Source organism: Camellia sinensis, chromosome 3 (genome assembly GCF_055761805.1).
Source record: "Camellia sinensis isolate YWXY chromosome 3, ASM5576180v1, whole genome shotgun sequence".
NCBI lineage: Eukaryota > Viridiplantae > Streptophyta > Magnoliopsida > Ericales > Theaceae > Camellia > Camellia sinensis.
In genome coordinates, this window is record NC_138963.1 from 162186549 (window position 1) to 162204669 (window position 18121).

General features: G+C 36.3%; 1 protein-coding gene and 1 long non-coding RNA gene across 2 annotated transcripts in view; one reads left to right on the forward strand and one right to left on the reverse strand.

The window, feature by feature from the left end:
- Positions 1-18121, reverse strand: part of LOC114305153 (putative protein phosphatase 2C 12) — a 29466-nt gene that overhangs the window by 4214 nt on the left and 7131 nt on the right. The window contains exons 4-6 of the mRNA XM_082918554.1: positions 11282-11453; positions 2109-2262; positions 1965-2028 (exon numbers count right to left, since the gene is read on the reverse strand). Of these exons, the coding sequence (XP_082774680.1) occupies positions 1965-2028; positions 2109-2262; positions 11282-11453 (390 nt within the window). The remainder of the gene's footprint in view (positions 1-1964; positions 2029-2108; positions 2263-11281; positions 11454-18121) is intronic.
- On the forward strand, positions 8624-10747 carry LOC145822868 (uncharacterized). Its single transcript, XR_014364709.1, has 3 exons — positions 8624-8831; positions 9543-9618; positions 10448-10747. It is a non-coding gene; the product is annotated as an uncharacterized LOC145822868 (long non-coding RNA).

Below are 18121 nucleotides of genomic sequence, written 5' to 3' on the forward strand. Positions count from 1 at the left end.
TCTAAATATTATAATCATAAACAACCAACTTAATAAAAATAAAAAACTAAAACTAAAACCAAATTTAAATCAGCCAGTGTCTAGAGGTCCATGTTGCATTAGGATCTAAGGATAGTTAGAAATCGGTCTCTTAACTTCAAAACTGTGTCTAAATTTGTGTAGTGTGGTGTTGTCGATAGTTTGACGAGTTCTATATTTTTTTAGAATTCAACCCTTATGTTACCAAATATTATAATATGACCCTCAAAGTGTATCCCTACATGTCCCTGTTGTGTCCTCTAAAGAAAAATAAATAAATTAATTAATTAAATGGCCACGCCAATAATTAAATGGACACGCCACGTGGCATGTCTCTTACTTGTCCGACACAGTTACGACACCTATTTTGTAGTATCGGTGCTTCATAGATTGAAGGGTATTTAAAGTGTGAGGTGATTTATTTGGCGTGCAAGTTGTTTTAATTTTATGCCCATGGAGATGAAGAATTTGAACTCTTATAATTCTATGAGTATGGGGCATGCACAATCAGAATATGGATTTAAGATTGCTTGGAAGTTTGTTTGCAAATATGTGAAAAAGACTTAATTTCTTGGAATTTGATAATCCTTGGTTGTATGAAAACAAGGGAGGGTGGTAATTACTCATGCTTCATTTAATGAGATGCCTAAAAGAGATTTCTTTAGTTGGGCCAATATGATCCATGGTTATGCTGAATTAGGCAGGATTGACATTGCTAGGGCTTTGTTTGATAAAATGATTGAAAAGGAAGTAATATCTTGCATTGCTTTGATGGGTGGGAATATTCAAAATAGATATTGCAAGGAAGGAAGCATTGAAACTTTTTTTGTGATTTGCAAAGTGGGGATAATTTGTCTCCAGACAACACCACTTCATCAATTGCTTTTTATGCAATTGGGAAATTATAATGCATTGATGAAGGGGTATCAATGCATTGCCACATTAAGGAAAATGAGTTTATTTTGGGTAGAAAACTGGGTGTTGCCCCTCAGAGAAATGTATTCAAATTGCAGCAACATAGAGCATGTGGATATTGAAGAAGCATAAGAAAAACGTATTGACCATTGCAATGCTATGATTTGTGGGTTTGCTATTCGTGGGTGGGGTGAACTGGGTTTTAAATTGTTTATAATGATGACGAACCAAATGATATCACATTGATTGGAGACTTAAATGCATTGATTGGAGACTTAAATGCTGGTGGCAATGCTGGTTTGGTGAAGGAAGGTATGCTATATTTTGACCTCATGAGAAGAGTTCACAAGTTATCGTTTGTGTTTTGTCGTAGATTTGGACTGCAGATTTTGAATTCCCCTCTTCCTCGTCTAGTTGCAAGTATACGCATCTATAACATATCCCACCACTGGTTATATATATTCAAATGAAATTTAATGCAAACTCATTTGGATTTCATTTTCATTTAAGGTTATAAAAGGACATTTTGTACCAAATACCAACTATATAACGGCAATGTTGCCATTTGAAGCCATCTTTTAGTTGATGTCAGGCTTTTTTATTCAGTCAACTAATGGTTGAATGACGGAAGAGCTATTTTGTTACATAATTTTTTAAAGCAAGGGGTGGCAGTGGTATTTCGACTATTAAGGGAGTGACACGGCATTATTTCAACTAAACAGAGGGGGTGTCTGTAATGTACCCTTCTTTTTTTCTGGATCAGTAAAAAGAATTATTAGTATAAATAATTGAAGAGCATAATCCATTTTTAACTTTGTAACATTAAGATATCTTCACTCAAGGAACAACACTTCCACTTGTTTAGATCACAAAACTTTGGTCCACTGTGTAGATATGCACAAATAATTCATTTTAATATTCTGTGGTTATACTGATCGATATTCAATATTTAGAAGTACATCAATATGGGTGTTTAATTTTTGGAGTGATAAAATATAAAATGCATAGCTAAAATGAACCAAAAGTTATACCTCTGTACCACCACCAGTATTAAGCCTACCAACCTCTCCTCCACTTGCAGTAATACGCTCTCTCCTGATGAAACATTAAAAAGTAAAGCCTTCGTAGAAGGAGTCTCTAACATGAGGCACAAAAATAAAAAATATAAAACTTACTCTTCCACACTGCATTCAAGCCTATGATCTGCTGACAGATAATATATTTCACCTTCAGCTGATTCAAGTATGCAACGGGAATCACCAACAGATGCTACAGTTAATACCCATCCTTCAATAATCATAAAGGTGACAGTTGTCCCTGAAGTGTGTGCTGATATGTAATCAAGACAGTGTGTAAGTACCATGTCTACATTTGAGAGAGAGAGAGAGAGAGCTCCTATCGATTTTCAATATGCGGTTATAATTACAAAGAAAACTAAAGCAAAAAACATGCAGCACTTTAAAGAACTATTTATTTATTTCGTTGTGGGGAACAAGTTAAATAAATGCCTATTGTTTGACAAATGAAATGAGAATTCTCATCAATTGTTATTACCAACTTGCAACTAGGGGTGGAGCTACATAGTGAGTAGTGGGTTCAATTGAACCCACTCAACTTTGAATTTTTTTTAGAATTATATAAAATTTTAATTAAAATTTTTTAGAGGTTTTTGTAAATTAATACTACTAAAATTGTTAAAAAATAAAAATGATGGTGTCAAAATAATTTACAAACATAAAGTTTAAACAAAAATCCATTCAAAATGATATGCCAATGATATTTTAAAATTATGAGGTAATGGTGACTGTTTTATAAAAGAATGACAAAAAAAAAAAAAAAAAAAAGGAAACACAATTATATCATTCTATATAAATATTAGATTTGGCTTCTCTCAAGTTAGCCATCTCAACTTGAGAGACTGTTTGGATTTGTTAGGCCAATTTTGGGGCACCTTTAATGAGTAGAATATTCATGCAAAATATCAAGATGATTAGACATCAGTAACTATATGTTTGAATTACATAGGTATTACAAAAAAAATGGATGGCTATTCTTAAAATTATATTTATCGTCCATTTTTTAAAACAAATATAATTCAAATATATAGCTTCCGATGTCCAATCATTTTGATTTTTTGCATGAATATTTTACTCAATGAGTGCTAAAAAGTAACGGTTTAGATCACCGAAATCGGTCCAAAATGGGCCTACCAAGCCCACACACTCTCTCAAGTTGTCAACTTGAGAGAAGCCAAACCCATAAATATTTTGTTTATTAATTTTGTCAAGGATACATTAAATACTCTTAACTATCTCCACTATCATAGAAAATATGAAAGTCTAAAGATATTTGTTAGAGACTAAACTATCCTTTTCTCCAATTCCTTCTATTTTGACATTATATACTTTTCATAATAGAGTATGTTTGTTTTTTTAACATTTTTTTTATCATAAAAGTAAACTCCTTCTAAAATTTAAAAAATAAAAATTATAAGGTGCAAGGAAAATAAAGGACATAATTTTCATGATTTTTTTTTATAATTTTTATATGTCCTTTATTTTTATAACAAATATCAAAAAATTATATACCCTTTATTTTATTTTTTTTCAATTTTTAGATTCATTTTTCTTACACCATATAATTTAATTATGATTGAAAATAGAGGAGTAAATGCCTTCAAAAAAATTTTAAAAAAGTGAATGCTGTAAGGAAAGGGGTATTCTCTGTGTCTGTGCATAAAGGGGAATCACTGGCAGTGGTTAAGAGTAGGAGCACTGATAATGAGGATTGGGGGTTGGTTTTCAAAAGTGTTCTGTTCCAATGGGAATTGGATGATCTGAGGAGGTTGAAGGAGCTGTTGCGCACTGCTCCAGAGCTTAGGAATGGCGTGGCTGATGGGTTATTTTGGACTGCAGATAAGTCTGGAATTTTCACTGTTGACTCTGTCTATAAGTGGTGTGAATTATCCCCTACTCTACATACAAATTTGGGGGATATCATATGGAGGAATGCGGCCCCTCCGAAAGTGCAATTTCTGGGGTGGTTAGTCTGGAAAGGGAGGATTAAGACCACTAGTTATTTGCAAAGGATTGGAGCAATCAGTGCTAATTCTGATGTTAGTTGTAAATTTTGCAGGAATGAACTAGAGACTGCCACTCATGTGCTACTGTGCTGTCCGTTTAGTTGGCGAGTTTGGTCCAATAACTTTGCAGGAATGAACTAGAGACTGCCACTCATGTGCTACTGTGCTGTCCGTTTAGTTCGCGAGTTTGGTCCAATATCATTGACTGGTGGGGTGTATCTTGGGTGCAGCCGGGATCACTGACTGGTCTGTTTCAGTGGTGGTCTGGATTTAGATGTAAAAACAGACTGAAGGCACTCTGGAAGTTAATACCTCTGGCTGTGTTTTGGTCTTTATGGAAGCAAAGGAATGAAATCACTTTTGGTGACTCACATGCGGACTTTGAAAAGCTATGTGAACTTATTAAAACACGGATCGCATTGTGGTTCAGAGCGTATAGGCCTTCTTTCTGTTATTCTGTGAATGATTTAGTGTTAAATTTGCAAAGTGTCGTGTTCTGCAGTATGCATTGAGGGTGAATGCTGACTGCTGATTTGCTGGAACTCCCCGTTTCTGAATTCTGAATTCTGTGCTGCTTCTGAATTTTCTGCAGTTTGATTCTTGCTGGAATTTTGCAGTTTCATTCTGCTTCTGCATTCTGTCTTGAGCTGGTATTGTTGGTAGGCAGTGGAGTGGACGGTGTTGATTGCATTCAGCTGGCTGGTTTGTGCAGAGGAGGAGGATTCAGAATTATGGTGTTAGTTGTTTCAGATGGCAGCTGGGGGTTGTAGTTCTACTTGAGCAATTAGGTGTATGCTGGCTCTAATTTTGATGGTCAAAATGGGTTTGCTGCTGGTATACTCCAAGGAGAATCTCTTGCATAATGTTTTGGCTGCTATTCTATCAGATCTCAACAGAGATGTGTGGGTTGCAGCATTGGTGTCAAATTTTGGTGTGTGGTTTGGTTGTAGGGCTGCAGCTGAGATGTGTAATTCATGGCAATGTAGTGTGCTGGTTGCCTGTTCTGGTTTTGGTGTTTTAGTGTCTAAGCTATCTGGTTTTTCTGGTTTTTTTCTCTGTTTTGTATGCTCGTTGGTTCCTCACCAACTAGGAGGTTGGAGCTTGTTTTTAGCTCCAAGCTCCTCTTTATTGATGTAAATTTTCCTCTTCCATCAATAAAGTTTTTTTGCCGATCAAAAAAAAAAAAAAAAAAAAAAAAAGGAAAGTAAAGGACATATTTTCATGATTTTTTTTTTAATTTTCATATGTCCTTTATTTTATAACAAATACAAATAATTATATGCCCTTTATTTTTTTTCAATTTTTAGATTCATTTTTCTTGCACCATATAATTTAATTATGATTGAAAATAGAGGGAATTTAATTTTTTTTTAAAAAAAAAACCACAAAATGCTTTTTAAAAATAAAGGCATTTAATTTGATGATAAAAAAAATTTAAAAAAAGAAAAAAAAAAAAAGCTCCATTATGAAAAGTATATAATGTTAAAATAGGAGTTGGTAAGAAGGGTAGTTTAGTCTCTATCAAAATATATTTATAATCTTTCCTCTTTTCTATGATAGTGGAGGTGATTTATAGTATTTAATTAATGCATGTCTTAGGTCACTTGTTGCAAAACACTTTGTTTATATGTCATTATCTTTTTATAAAAAGTAAAACTTAGCTAAGAGTTTATCCTAATCACAACCTTTGGCTTAATGGTTATGTAGCACCACTTTATGGAGTAAAGTTACGGATTCCAACTCTTATGGAGAGAAATTTGATATCGTTTATGGTGTTATACCCCTAGGAATTGTATGTAAATTATTTCTTATCAACTTTGGGCTTTGTTTTATTGTTAGACAGGGTTATGGTTATTGAGCTTCGTATATTGTTGGACTTTAATTTTCTAGTTTGATGTAATAATTATCATCTATCTATCTATCTATCTTCTATATCTCTACTATTATTAAGTGAAGGCCTCAGTTGGTGTAGTGAAACCTTTGCTCTCCTCATGCCACGTGGCATTATTTTTTATTTAAAAAAGAAAAAGAAAAAAAACATACACAAAGAGATGGGTAAGGCTTGAACCCATGACCATAGGTTTAATGTAGGACTCATACCACTTAAGCTAAGTACATATTATAATATTTTTTTCTTTTATTTTTACTTATTTGAATTGCATATGTATCGCATGTGCCATCCGTTAGTCATATTTGTAAGTAATCTCCTACTGATTGATAAAAAAATAAAATAAAAAAAGTTAAAATTATCCTTCATTTGAGCAATGAATTCTTAAATGTTTACATTTTTTTTTTCCTCACTCCCTTTGTTCAATCGGTTAAAAATCACAATCTTTACTCAATCAATATGAAATAATGATATCAACAACTAAATGACACCACCAAATTAACTTTCTGACTATGCCACTGCTTGCAACTAGAACATATATTTGTGCCACAAGTAAAACTTAGATATACTAGTTCTACTGTTCTAACACTCCAATGTATGACACAAGTGTATGGCCAAATCAAAGATTTATATGACACCTACACATTATGTTACATGGACTATCCAAAATAAATCAAATATCTGTGTCGGACTCTTGACCCTCGGACAAGAGTGTGGGATATGTGTCGGATACTTTCCATGGGACACTTCGCATATACTTGTATTTAAAACTTCTTATATGTATCATTTGTTGTGTATGGCTATAAAACACCTTTTTGACGCTATATGCTACATATAATACCATTTTATCTCACATAATAAATTGAAAATATAAAAATATGAATCTGCACCCGTAAATTTCATATTTGATGAGTTCGATCTCTAAATACGCACCACACCCAACACTCATACCCGAATCCATGTAATTATAAGTTGTGAAAGTGCACAATTTACACATTTCCATAGGACTGGGGTTATTGTTTCCCCATCAAACACATTAGAATTTAGAACAGATTGATCAACATTCCTGGCCATATAGGTTATTTTTACCAATTATATAATAAAGCTTTACATTTAAAAAGCAAATAATAAGCATTAGAATGAAGGTACTCCAAGCAATTCACTTATCAAAAATATGTTGTATGCAATATTATTACAAACACAAAAGACTATACGGCACGACCAATATAAAAGTTCATTTATGTAGATAACCATCTAAAAATCCAATGACGAAACTGTTTTCCAGAGAACATGACTCCATAATTCTATTTCCAAAAAATTAATGAATCTCGTCTTCAAAAAGTTCTCCTGCAGTATTGTTTACTGAAATAGATATGTCTCCACACAGTTATATAAGATTTTCTACATTATTTCTTTCTGCCCTTTTTCTTTTCTTCTTTTTAAAGTGCTAGAGAGATAAACGGAACACGAATGCAGTATAGTTCTTAGCTATTTGATTTTCTTTTCTTTTATTTTTTCACAAACTTTTTAACCTCTCTTTCTTGTAGATATTTCAACCTTTTTTTTTATATGAAACTTTAACCTACCATTTGGCCTACAATAAAATAGTTATAAGTTGATTTTCATAGATGTTAAAACCGAAGCATCTTTCTTGCAGAACCTTCGCCTCTATTCTCTCTTTCAAACCCTTTATCTCTTCAACATTATCAGTCTTCCAGTAGTGGTATAATATGGGTAAGGATGTTAAAAGTTCGCAACCATATATATAGTTTTATTGATCTGAAAGTTCACCAGTGAAATGAAGTATAAAAAATGTAAACGGAGAATATCAATGCCTAAATCAACAATGCTCAGTTAAGCAATGACTTATGGTGTGACAACCCCGCCACGTATAATATTTTATATTTGGTTAATTAAGGAGATTTGGGATTTTAATTAGTCGTTATCCTAATTTAGTTTGGGATTTATGATAATTGTGGAATCTGATTCGTATATGATTCTTTTAAAGATTTATTTTGCAATTAGAAATTAAGGGTCCAAATGGCTTAAGGACGTGAAATTAAGAAGTTGAATCAATTTAATTTTTAATTACGGACCCATTTGGGAGTTTAATTAAATATTCAATTCAGTTTAGTAGAATTGAGATTCGATTAATTAGGTCTGAATTGGAGTTAATTAGGTTAATTAAATTATGAGGATTGAGAATTGTGATTATTACGAATTAAATTTATTTATGGGGTGTCCAGTTTGAATATGTAATTTATTGACGAAAATTTGGAATCTGATTAGAAATTGAAGGCCTAAATGGTTTGAGAAATCAAAATTGATGATGACAATAATTTTAATTTAATATTTGGAGCCTTTTGGGAGTTTGATTAAAAAATAAAAAAATAAATAAAAAATTCTGATTCAGATTAATAAATTTAAATATTATTAATTGGGCTCTAAAGGAAGTCAGATTAGACTAATTAAATTAAGTGGGATTTGGGATTAGTCATGATTGATTTAATTATGTGTTAATCAAGATTTATTAAGACTAAGTGTTGCTTAGTTAAATTAATTTTGATCATACAGTAAATTGTAGAATAATCTAGAATTGGGTGTGTTTGTGGGTGTGTGTGTGTGTTGAGAAAATCTGGATGTGAAAAGAAGGCTGTGTGTGTGTTTATTCATTGTTTATACGTTGTATTAGATAGAGCCCATTGAATTCATTCTTTGACATTCAGGAAGAGAGCTTGAGCCGTAAAGAGAGAAAGGCCCAGAGAGAGAGAGAGAGAGAGAGAGAGAGAGAGAGAGAGAGAGAGAGAGAGAGAGAGAGAGAAGGAAGGAACTCAAGGCTTGAGAATTGAAGGAAGAACAAAGGAGAAGAGGGTTTTGTGGGATACCAAGAGTCAAGCAAAAAAAAAATTGTGGAAAAATCATCATAAGGTAAGAAATTTCATCTTTTTTTTAGTATAGTTAAAATAATCTAGACATAAATTGATTCAAGATGGATTTTTAGAGGATTAAAAATGAAGATTTTAAGATTAATTATTTAAATTGGGTTTTACATATTTTGAGTTAAAGATGATGAAATTTTTCTATTTTAGATCTATTATGATTCAGGTTTGATTGTTGAGTTTTATACTCTCAATCAGTTTCTATGAGTATTTTACATGTAGAAAAATGATCAATTTGATGGTTGTTTTGGAGATAAAGATTTGGGTTAATCTAGGGTTTGAATGTGATGTAAAAAAAATTGGGGATTTTGGTGTTAGGAAATTTATATGTTGAAATTGACTTGATAAATGGTAGATTGGGTATCTCTATGTTCTATGGAGGAATTTTATAAATGATTGAAGTGGTTTTACTTAAGTTGTTGAGTTTATGAAAATGTTGATTTTTGACTTTTGTAGTTTATTGATGGTGGTATTGTGCATATAAATTGATTGGATATTTAAAAAGTTTATTAACTCAAAAAATGTACAAAGGATGGGTGTTGTGGAGATTGGATAAGAAATTTGTTTGGGTGACTTGAAGTTGGAGGAGTTCTTTAGCTTGTCATTCCATAGCATGTCTTATTTAGGATAAATTTTGTAGATGTTGTAATTTTCATTGAAAGCTTTTCCTTAATTTTAGATCCTATTTACCAATTGTTAGGATTGGAGGGAGGCGTCTCTACACCTCTTGGGAATTAATTCGTAGAGTTTCAATCTATGCTTTTGCTAATTGGGAGGTGAGTATACTTACCATGGAAATTACCTTACCTCTATCTTTATTACAAAGTTTGAAAATAATTTTTGAATTAAAGGAAATGAATGATACATTTCATCATGATATATGTATAAAAAGAAAATCTATAAATTTATTGAGGCCAAGGGTTGAATTTTAATAAAGATATGATTTCATTTGTATAATGAAGCATTAATTTTTTTATGAGAATTTATTTAAGTTGAGTCTTTCAAATTTTATGATGATGATGATTGAATGACAGTGAAAGGTTATGTGAGGGTATTTATTTTATTGATCATATAACCGAATATAGCCTTTGGGGCCACAAGGGCCAAAATGCTTTGGGGTCCTGGGGACCGAAATGTTTTAAGGACCATAAGGGTCGTTGTATGTATAAGGGGTCCCGGGGACCGAAACATTGAAATGAGAATTGAAGTGCTACGATGACATGAGCTATGTTCCTATGGTTATGTTTTGGGTAACGGCACCGTCACCACCTAAGTCGCGAGGTAACGCGACCCTAAGGCTATGTAGTGGATTGTATGATGGGCAGGAAATCTTAATGTATTGAAAAGTTATATTTTTGTTTACTTTCATTATCCAAATGTATTTTTTTTCTGCCTTATGAGATTCCTTGGAAAAACCTTGATAACGTTTTATGAAAATTGTATTTCATCATTTTTATTTTTATTTTGTATAAATTTAAGTCCAATTAAGCTCTTATGTTTAGTATCTTTATTTTGAACCCTATTGGTAGGAGCAAGTTTTATAACTCCATGGTATTGGTATACTCATTGGGCTTTAGCTCATTCTTTTAAATAATTTTTTTTCAGATTCATAGACTTTTGTGTGGCTCGCCTCAACTTGGAAGACTAGAATTTTTTTTGAAGGATCACAGGTGGGCATCTTGTGGTTGAGGTTTTGCTTAGGGTCATTCTAGGATGTAAGCTTACCCTTTTTTTTTTTATGAAGGAGGTTGATTGTAAATATTGCTTATGAAGTTGGATGTATTGATGGATTCGTGATTAGTATGTATTATTTTTTTTTTTTTGGAGGAAATGCTTGGGAACTATCTTTTAGCATGATAATACTTTTTTTGTCTTTGAATAGATCATCTCATATATTTTAGGCAATTGAAAGGTCTTATACACTTTTGGTGATGTGGTGATGTGATGTAAGAATTATACAGGAATTGTGGTGTAAAGGTGCTATAGCGTTTGAGGTGCACCCTCTTGGCAGGGTTTTGCCTTGCCAAGATTGGGTCGTTACATATGGTTCACAAAGTAGATTTATAAATGCATCTGCAAATTATTCTTTGCACGATTTATATATTATGATCCGATAAATATACATGTCTAGACTTGAAGGGGTGTTCCAGCAGTGTGCATGGTGCATGCTCAAGATATTCTTCAGTGAGTATACTCTGCCATTTCACTGAAGCATCAAGCAGAAAGCATTCATGTCAAAGCTTCGTGAGAATTTATATTTCTATTTCATGACCACTTCACTGTCGTAACTACCTTGTCAAACTTATGCTAGCACTAATATTTCTTTGTTTTTTTTTTTTTTTGAACAGTTACTTAACCCACATGACTGTTTCTCTTGACCATGATATGACCAGATCAGGAATGCGTGTTGATAAGAACTAACACAGAAACAACCCATACCTTTCTCTTGAAAATCCTTATCTGTTTTTACAAACCCTGCAACCAAAGCCCTTGGCAATGCTGCAACCCACTCATCTCTGTTGAGATCTGATGGAATAGCAGCCAAAACATTATTCAAGAGATTCTCCTCGGAGTATATAGCAGCAGCAGACCCATTGTGTCCATCAAATATCTGCAAAATAAGAAAGTAGAGCAAACCATGGAAATTTTAAACAAAACTACAAAAAATAATGAAGTAAATAAGCTAACTAGAATTAGTGATGAAAGATGGCACGCCAGTCTCCAAAGATTGCAAAGTGGGTAATCTACAATGATTGGCATCCATTAAATGAAATGTGCAAGCAAAGATAAAGACTAATGATCAGGTTGATGGCAGATAGTAAATGAACTATAAAGCTGAACTATATCTTACAGTTTCAAATAAAATATACAGAAGTATAACAGATTATATACATAAATATACATGTAAGGAAGTTAATTCTATTAAAACAAATAATTATTGGTGAAAAGTACTTTACTAGAATCAGTTCCTCTCAGTTCTCAAAGAATAGAAAGGAAAGAAAAACACAAATAAAACAGTGCTGCTCCTCCGGTGCTCTTCGTTAGTAAGCAGGATACCTTAAGCAAGTGTGCTCCTAGTTCAACAAATGAGTTTGCTTGCTGGCGAGGACTAGCCTATTTTTTCTCTGGGACAAAGTTTGAAAAGAAGAAAACATACAAGACCGAAACCTAGAAACTAATGCCATGTTAGTAAGGAGAATGGAAAGAAGGAAACTAGATACCTTAAGGAAGGGATTGGGAGTCTTCTTTGTTATGTGTTTAATTGAGGAGAAGAAAGGGACAAAAGAAGATATTTTTTTCTAAAATGATTGACTATCGTTTATGAATGAAAGTTTGTTGTGTAAAATTGAGGTCAAAAAAGCAATTCCATACCTTCAAAAATCCACTCAACCTTTTTCCTCTCTTCTCCCCTCTCTTTCCCATCCTCACGTACCCACCTTGGTTGTATGAGTTTTGGTGGGTTGGAGAGGAAAGGACATCCTCCTCTCCCTTCCCTCCCCTCCTTCCTCCCAAACGGTGGAACCCTCCACTTCTGTTCCCCTTCCACTTTTTTCTTGCCTTCTTTCTGCCATACCAAGCATACCACAAGAGAGAAAAAAGTCTCGAGTGAAGAACTACAAATGTCAAAGACCAAAAATTCAAAGATGAATGTCTCAAAAAGGTCCTAAAAATAGCCTTGATTTTCAGCTTCTCTAAGACTGCAAAGGAACACAAGCTTTGCAACATAATATGATCCCAAACTGCTAGAGGAAACAAAAGAAACACAATGGATTGCTAAGTAGATTTCACATATCACCAGTTCCCAATTGGCTAGGTCTAAACTGTAACGCCTTCAAAATAACACATTAAACCCATCAATATAGACATGCATTGGTAATAAAGATAAACATTCTTCTATTCATCAGAGTAGTTTTTTACAAAAGTATTACATGTTAATCAACAAAAGCAAATGCCCTACGGGCTTACAGCTTTTCAAGTTAACACTTGGTTACAACAAAAGAGTGCTAACTCATTTACACATTAAGCCCTTGGCTTGAATATACATGTAATACATCAAGAAATAAAACAACAAAAGTTCGTCTGCCTCTAGCCTCCCAAGCTACGTCCTTGGAGGTGGCATGCTACCTGTACCTGAAAATGATATTCCCATATAGGGTGAGCCACAGCCCAGTAGAAATATACTAAACCAAATATGAACAATGACTAAAAGATTAGCAGTTGATAGATGGCCAACACTGATACTTTCCTTTATCACACTATAGATTTTCATGACATACAAGTCCATATTACCATTCATTTTTTCAATTCCTTTCAAATTCTCAATTTATAACCATGGCTCAGAACCTGGCCAAACAACTCATATGAGACAGTAACTCATATCAAACACCTCCCATTACATAACAGATAAGCATACAAGCTATATCACATACTAACAGATAAGCATACAAGCTATATCATCACTTCCACAGATATGTAAATGAGCACTATCACACTTCCAATGACAAACATATGAGCTCTGTCAACACATTACTAGATAAGCATATGGGCTCTATCTACGGAGTCCATCCCCTATCTCCTCCCAACAACATCCGGTTTAGAGGTCCATCCCCTATCTTCCCCTAAACCGCAGAGTACATCCTCTATCTCTTCCAACACAACACAATGCATATAAACAATAATTATACACATCATCAACCAATACATAACATTTAATGTATTCATTCAACCGTCATACTCAATGACACATTCCGGTGATTAGTTTTAGTTTGCCTAATCATCATACATTGTCTACAGCAATCAAGACTATCCTCCACCGATAGCCCAAAGCAGTTATTTCTATACAGAAAAATAAATGCAACAAATGGATATAAAATCGACATTTCCAGCTAGGTGAGTGACATAAAATCCAACTACATCCTTTAATCCCATGTATTCCTAATCTCAACATTTCCAATTCAATTCCTCATTTCTCACAATTAATTTTACAAATTAATTAACCAATGTAATTAGAGCATTTTCCATAATTAACATTTCAACCCTTAGGTTCTATTTTCATTAATGTTTTAACATTAATTCCACTTTTCCATGCCAAACATGCATCTAGGCTTTTATATAGTTAAAACCCCAACTTTGTAAATTTGCACAAAAGTCTCAAACTTTCACAAAATTACCAAACTAACTCCAACATCTCAAACTACTAAAATTTAAAGACAAAACCCATAGTAAGGAGTAGGTTATCCCTACCTCAAAGTTTGAACTCCAATGGAGATGAAGACCAAAATCAAAATGCTTCAAATTCTGAAATTTTCAGATTAAAATGTAGCCGTCGACGATCAACACAACTTTCGTAAAGAACAAAAGTGAGCAAACAACTCCTATTAGATCAAATCTAAGAGAGAAGGGCCGGTTTTAGAGTGAGAAGCTCTGAAAATGGCTTTTTGAAAAAGTAAGAGAGAGAAAAGATCTTGAAAAAGTGATCCAAAAGTGAGATCTCGGATTTGTATAAAAGTCTCCCCGCTCGAGCGTCAACAATCCCACTCGAACGGCGGATACACACTCCCAGAACTTTTACAGAACCAGGTCTCCGCTCGAGCGTCAAACCTCCCCGCTCGAGCGTCACACACAACATCCCGCTCGAGCGTCAAAACTCCCGCTCGAGCGCACAACACTGTAGAGGAGATACTGGAAGATGGAAAACTACGCTCGAGCTTCAGAAGCCCCACTCGAGCAGACAGATAACAACGAAGAGCCCGTTCGAGCGTCAAAATCCTCGCTCGAGCGTGAAGGCCAAAATCTGGGCAACTACACTTGGTTCCTAAGCTTAACCAACCTATTATACACCTGCCCAACACAACCCAAGACTCAAATACAAAGAGTAAAGGATGTAAACGAGATGTACACAACAGCCAATAAAAAGGGAAACCGGGATCGCTATGACCTCCCCCCCTTAAAGAATTTCGTCCCCGAAATTAAACACAGTTTCAGAGAAGGGTTTTCTCTATGTACAACAACATTACGACATAATATTAAGCAGTCCGACCCATTACCGGTCAATTCCATCTCTTTTCAAGAGGCATTTCACAACCCATATTACAAGTGCGTTATCAACATGCAATTTTCTCCCATTTCCAACCATTTTCAACATACATGGTTCACAGTTCATATCATAATCAATATACATGGTACAGCTCCAATTCTACAATATAGCCAACCTATGCAATAACATAATCAACTCCCATGTCAGGGTAAGTTCTACAACATACTTCCATTAAACCAAAACATTACCAATGTTTTACAACTTAAGACATTTATAAAGCTCTTAAGTCCAACAATATTACAAAATCTAAATACAAGATTACTCATCAACAAACAAGTCCGGATATTTCTCGCGGACTTCCAACTCACGTTCCCAAGTGGCTTCCTCCACTCCGTGATGTTTCCACAAAGCCTTTACCAAAGGGATGGTCTTGCCACACAAGACTTGATCCCGCCTATCCAAGACCCGAACCGGTCTCTCCTCATACGAGGCATCCTCATCTACCTCTAAGTCGGTCCAATCTAACACATGCGATGGATCCGGCTCATACTTCCGAAGTATACTAACATGAAAGACGTCATGCACCCCGGACAACTGCGGCGGTAAAGCCAAACGGTAAGTGACTTCCCCAATCCTCTCAAGGATCTCAAAGGGACCAATTAACCGAGGGGATAACATCCCACTCTTCCCAAATCTCATCAAACCTCGCCTAGGTGATATTTTCAAGAAGACATGATCACCTATCTCAAACGCCAAAGGCCTCTTCCTACGGTCGGCATAACTCTTTTGGCGACTCTGGGCTGTAATAAGCCTCCTACGGATAAGCTGAACTTTCTCCGTCGTCTCCCTAACCAACTCCGGACCCAACAAAGGTGCATCACCCACCTCGGCCCAACACACTGGAGACCTACACGGTCGGCCATACAAGGCCTCAAACGGTGCCATACCGATACTAGACTGAAAACTGTTGTTGTAGGCAAACTCCACCAATGGCAAGTGCCTCTCCCACGTCCCACTGAAGTCTAGGACACACCCTCGAAGCATATCCTCAAGGATCTGAATAGTACGCTCGGACTGCCCGTCAGTCTGAGGATGATAAGCCGTACTAAAGGTCAACTTAGTGCCCAAGGCACTCTGCAAACTCTGCCACAACCTAACAGTAAAACGAGGATCTCTATCTGAGACGATCGTCACTGGGACCCCGTGCAATCTCACTATGTCTCGAATATACAAGTCGGCAAGATGATCTACCGAATCTCTCACGCGCATAGGAATGAAATGCGCCGACTTAGTCAACCGGTCTACAACCACCCAAATAGCATCACTACCCCGCTGAGTCCTCGGAAGACCTACAACAAAGTCCATAGTGACATGCTCCCATTTCCACTCGGTAATAGGCAAGGGTTGCAACAAACCCGCTGGCCTCTGATGCTCGGCCTTCACTTGCTGGCAAGTAAGGCACTTCGATACGAAAACAGCCACATCTCTCTTCATACCCCGCCACCAAAACTGGCGACCCAAATCCCGATACATCTTAGTGCCTCTCAGATACACCGCAAGGCGCGAATGATGAAACTCTTGGAGTACTTCCTTTCGGCAAGGCTCCGGCACAAACAAACGGTCTCGGTATCTCACACTCTGGTCGGGATACACCGTCAAACCCTTCTCAACTTTCCCACCAAAGATCTTCTCTCGGAAGGACTCTACCTCAAGGTCACCTCTCTGCACCTCTAACACTCTAGTCACAAGTGTAGGCTGCGCGACAACAGAAAACAAGGCCGCAGCCTCAACCGATTCGCCCAGGTGCAAATCAAACTCGCCAAGTACACCCAACATTCCCCATTCCCGGATGGCTATGCAAGCTACATCACTAATGGATTTCCAACTAAGGGCATCGGCCACAACATTGGCCTTTCCCGGGTGATAGTGCAACTCAAAATCGTAGTCCTCAATGAACTCCATCCATCTCCTCTGCCTCAAATTCAAGTCTCTCTGTGTGAACAGATACTTCAAACTCTTGTGGTCCGAGAACACCTCGAATCTCTCACCATAAAGGTAATGCCTCCAAATTTCAAGGCAAAAATCACTGCTGCTAACTCTAGGTCGTGTGTAGGGTAATTCTTCTCGTGAATTTTCAACTGACGTGAGCCATAAGCTACCACTTTCCCCTCTTGCATCAACACACAACCCAAACCCTCTCGTGAGGCATCACAATAAACCGCATAACCCAACCCTCTCTCCGGAATAATCAAAACCGGAGCGGTGGTCAATCTAACCTTCAGCTCTTGGAACGACTTTTCACAAGTCTCACTCCACACAAACTTGACCCCTTTCCGCGTCAATCTAGTCAAAGGCGAAGCTAGCCTGGAGAAATCTTTCACAAACCAACGGTAATACCCAGCTAATCCCAGAAAACTACGGATCTCAAACACACTCTTAGGCTGTGCCCAATCTTGCACTGCTTCAACCTTGGATGCATCAACAGACACCCCTTCCCCAGATACTACGTGGCCTAAGAATTTGACTTCCCTCAGCCAGAACTCACACTTCCCAAACTTGGCATACAACCTATGGGCTCTAAGCAACTCAAGCACCACTCTCAAGTGTTCCTCGTGCTCCTCCTCTGAAGGCGAATAGATAAGGATGTCGTCCACGAAAACGACTACAAATCGATCCAAGAATTCCCAGAAAATCCAGTTCATCAAGTTCATAAAGACTGCCGGTGCATTGGTAAGCCCGAATGGCATCACCAGAAACTCATAATGGCCATACCGCGTACGGAATGCCATCTTCAGGATATCCTCCTCCCTAACCCTCAACTGATGGTAACCCGATCTCAAGTCTATCTTAGAGAAACAACGGGAACCCTTCAACTGGTCAAACAAATCATCTATACGGGGCATAGGGTACTTATTCTTGACCGTAGCCCGATTCAACTTTCGGTAGTCGATGCACAATCTCAAGGCACCATCTTTCTTCTTAGCAAAGAGGGCCGGTGCTCCCCACGGTGAAACACTAGGGCGAACAAAACCTTTATCTAGCAACTCCTGGAGCTGAATCTTCAACTCACTCAACTCGGCTAGGGCAAAACGATAAGGTGCCATAGAAATCGGCGCCGTTCCGGGCACTAGATCAATAGAGAACTCTATCTCTCGGTGAGGTGGCAAACTAACAAGGTTCTCGGGAAAAACATCCGAATACTCACAAACCACCCTCGGTAACACAACCTGGGTCTCATCACA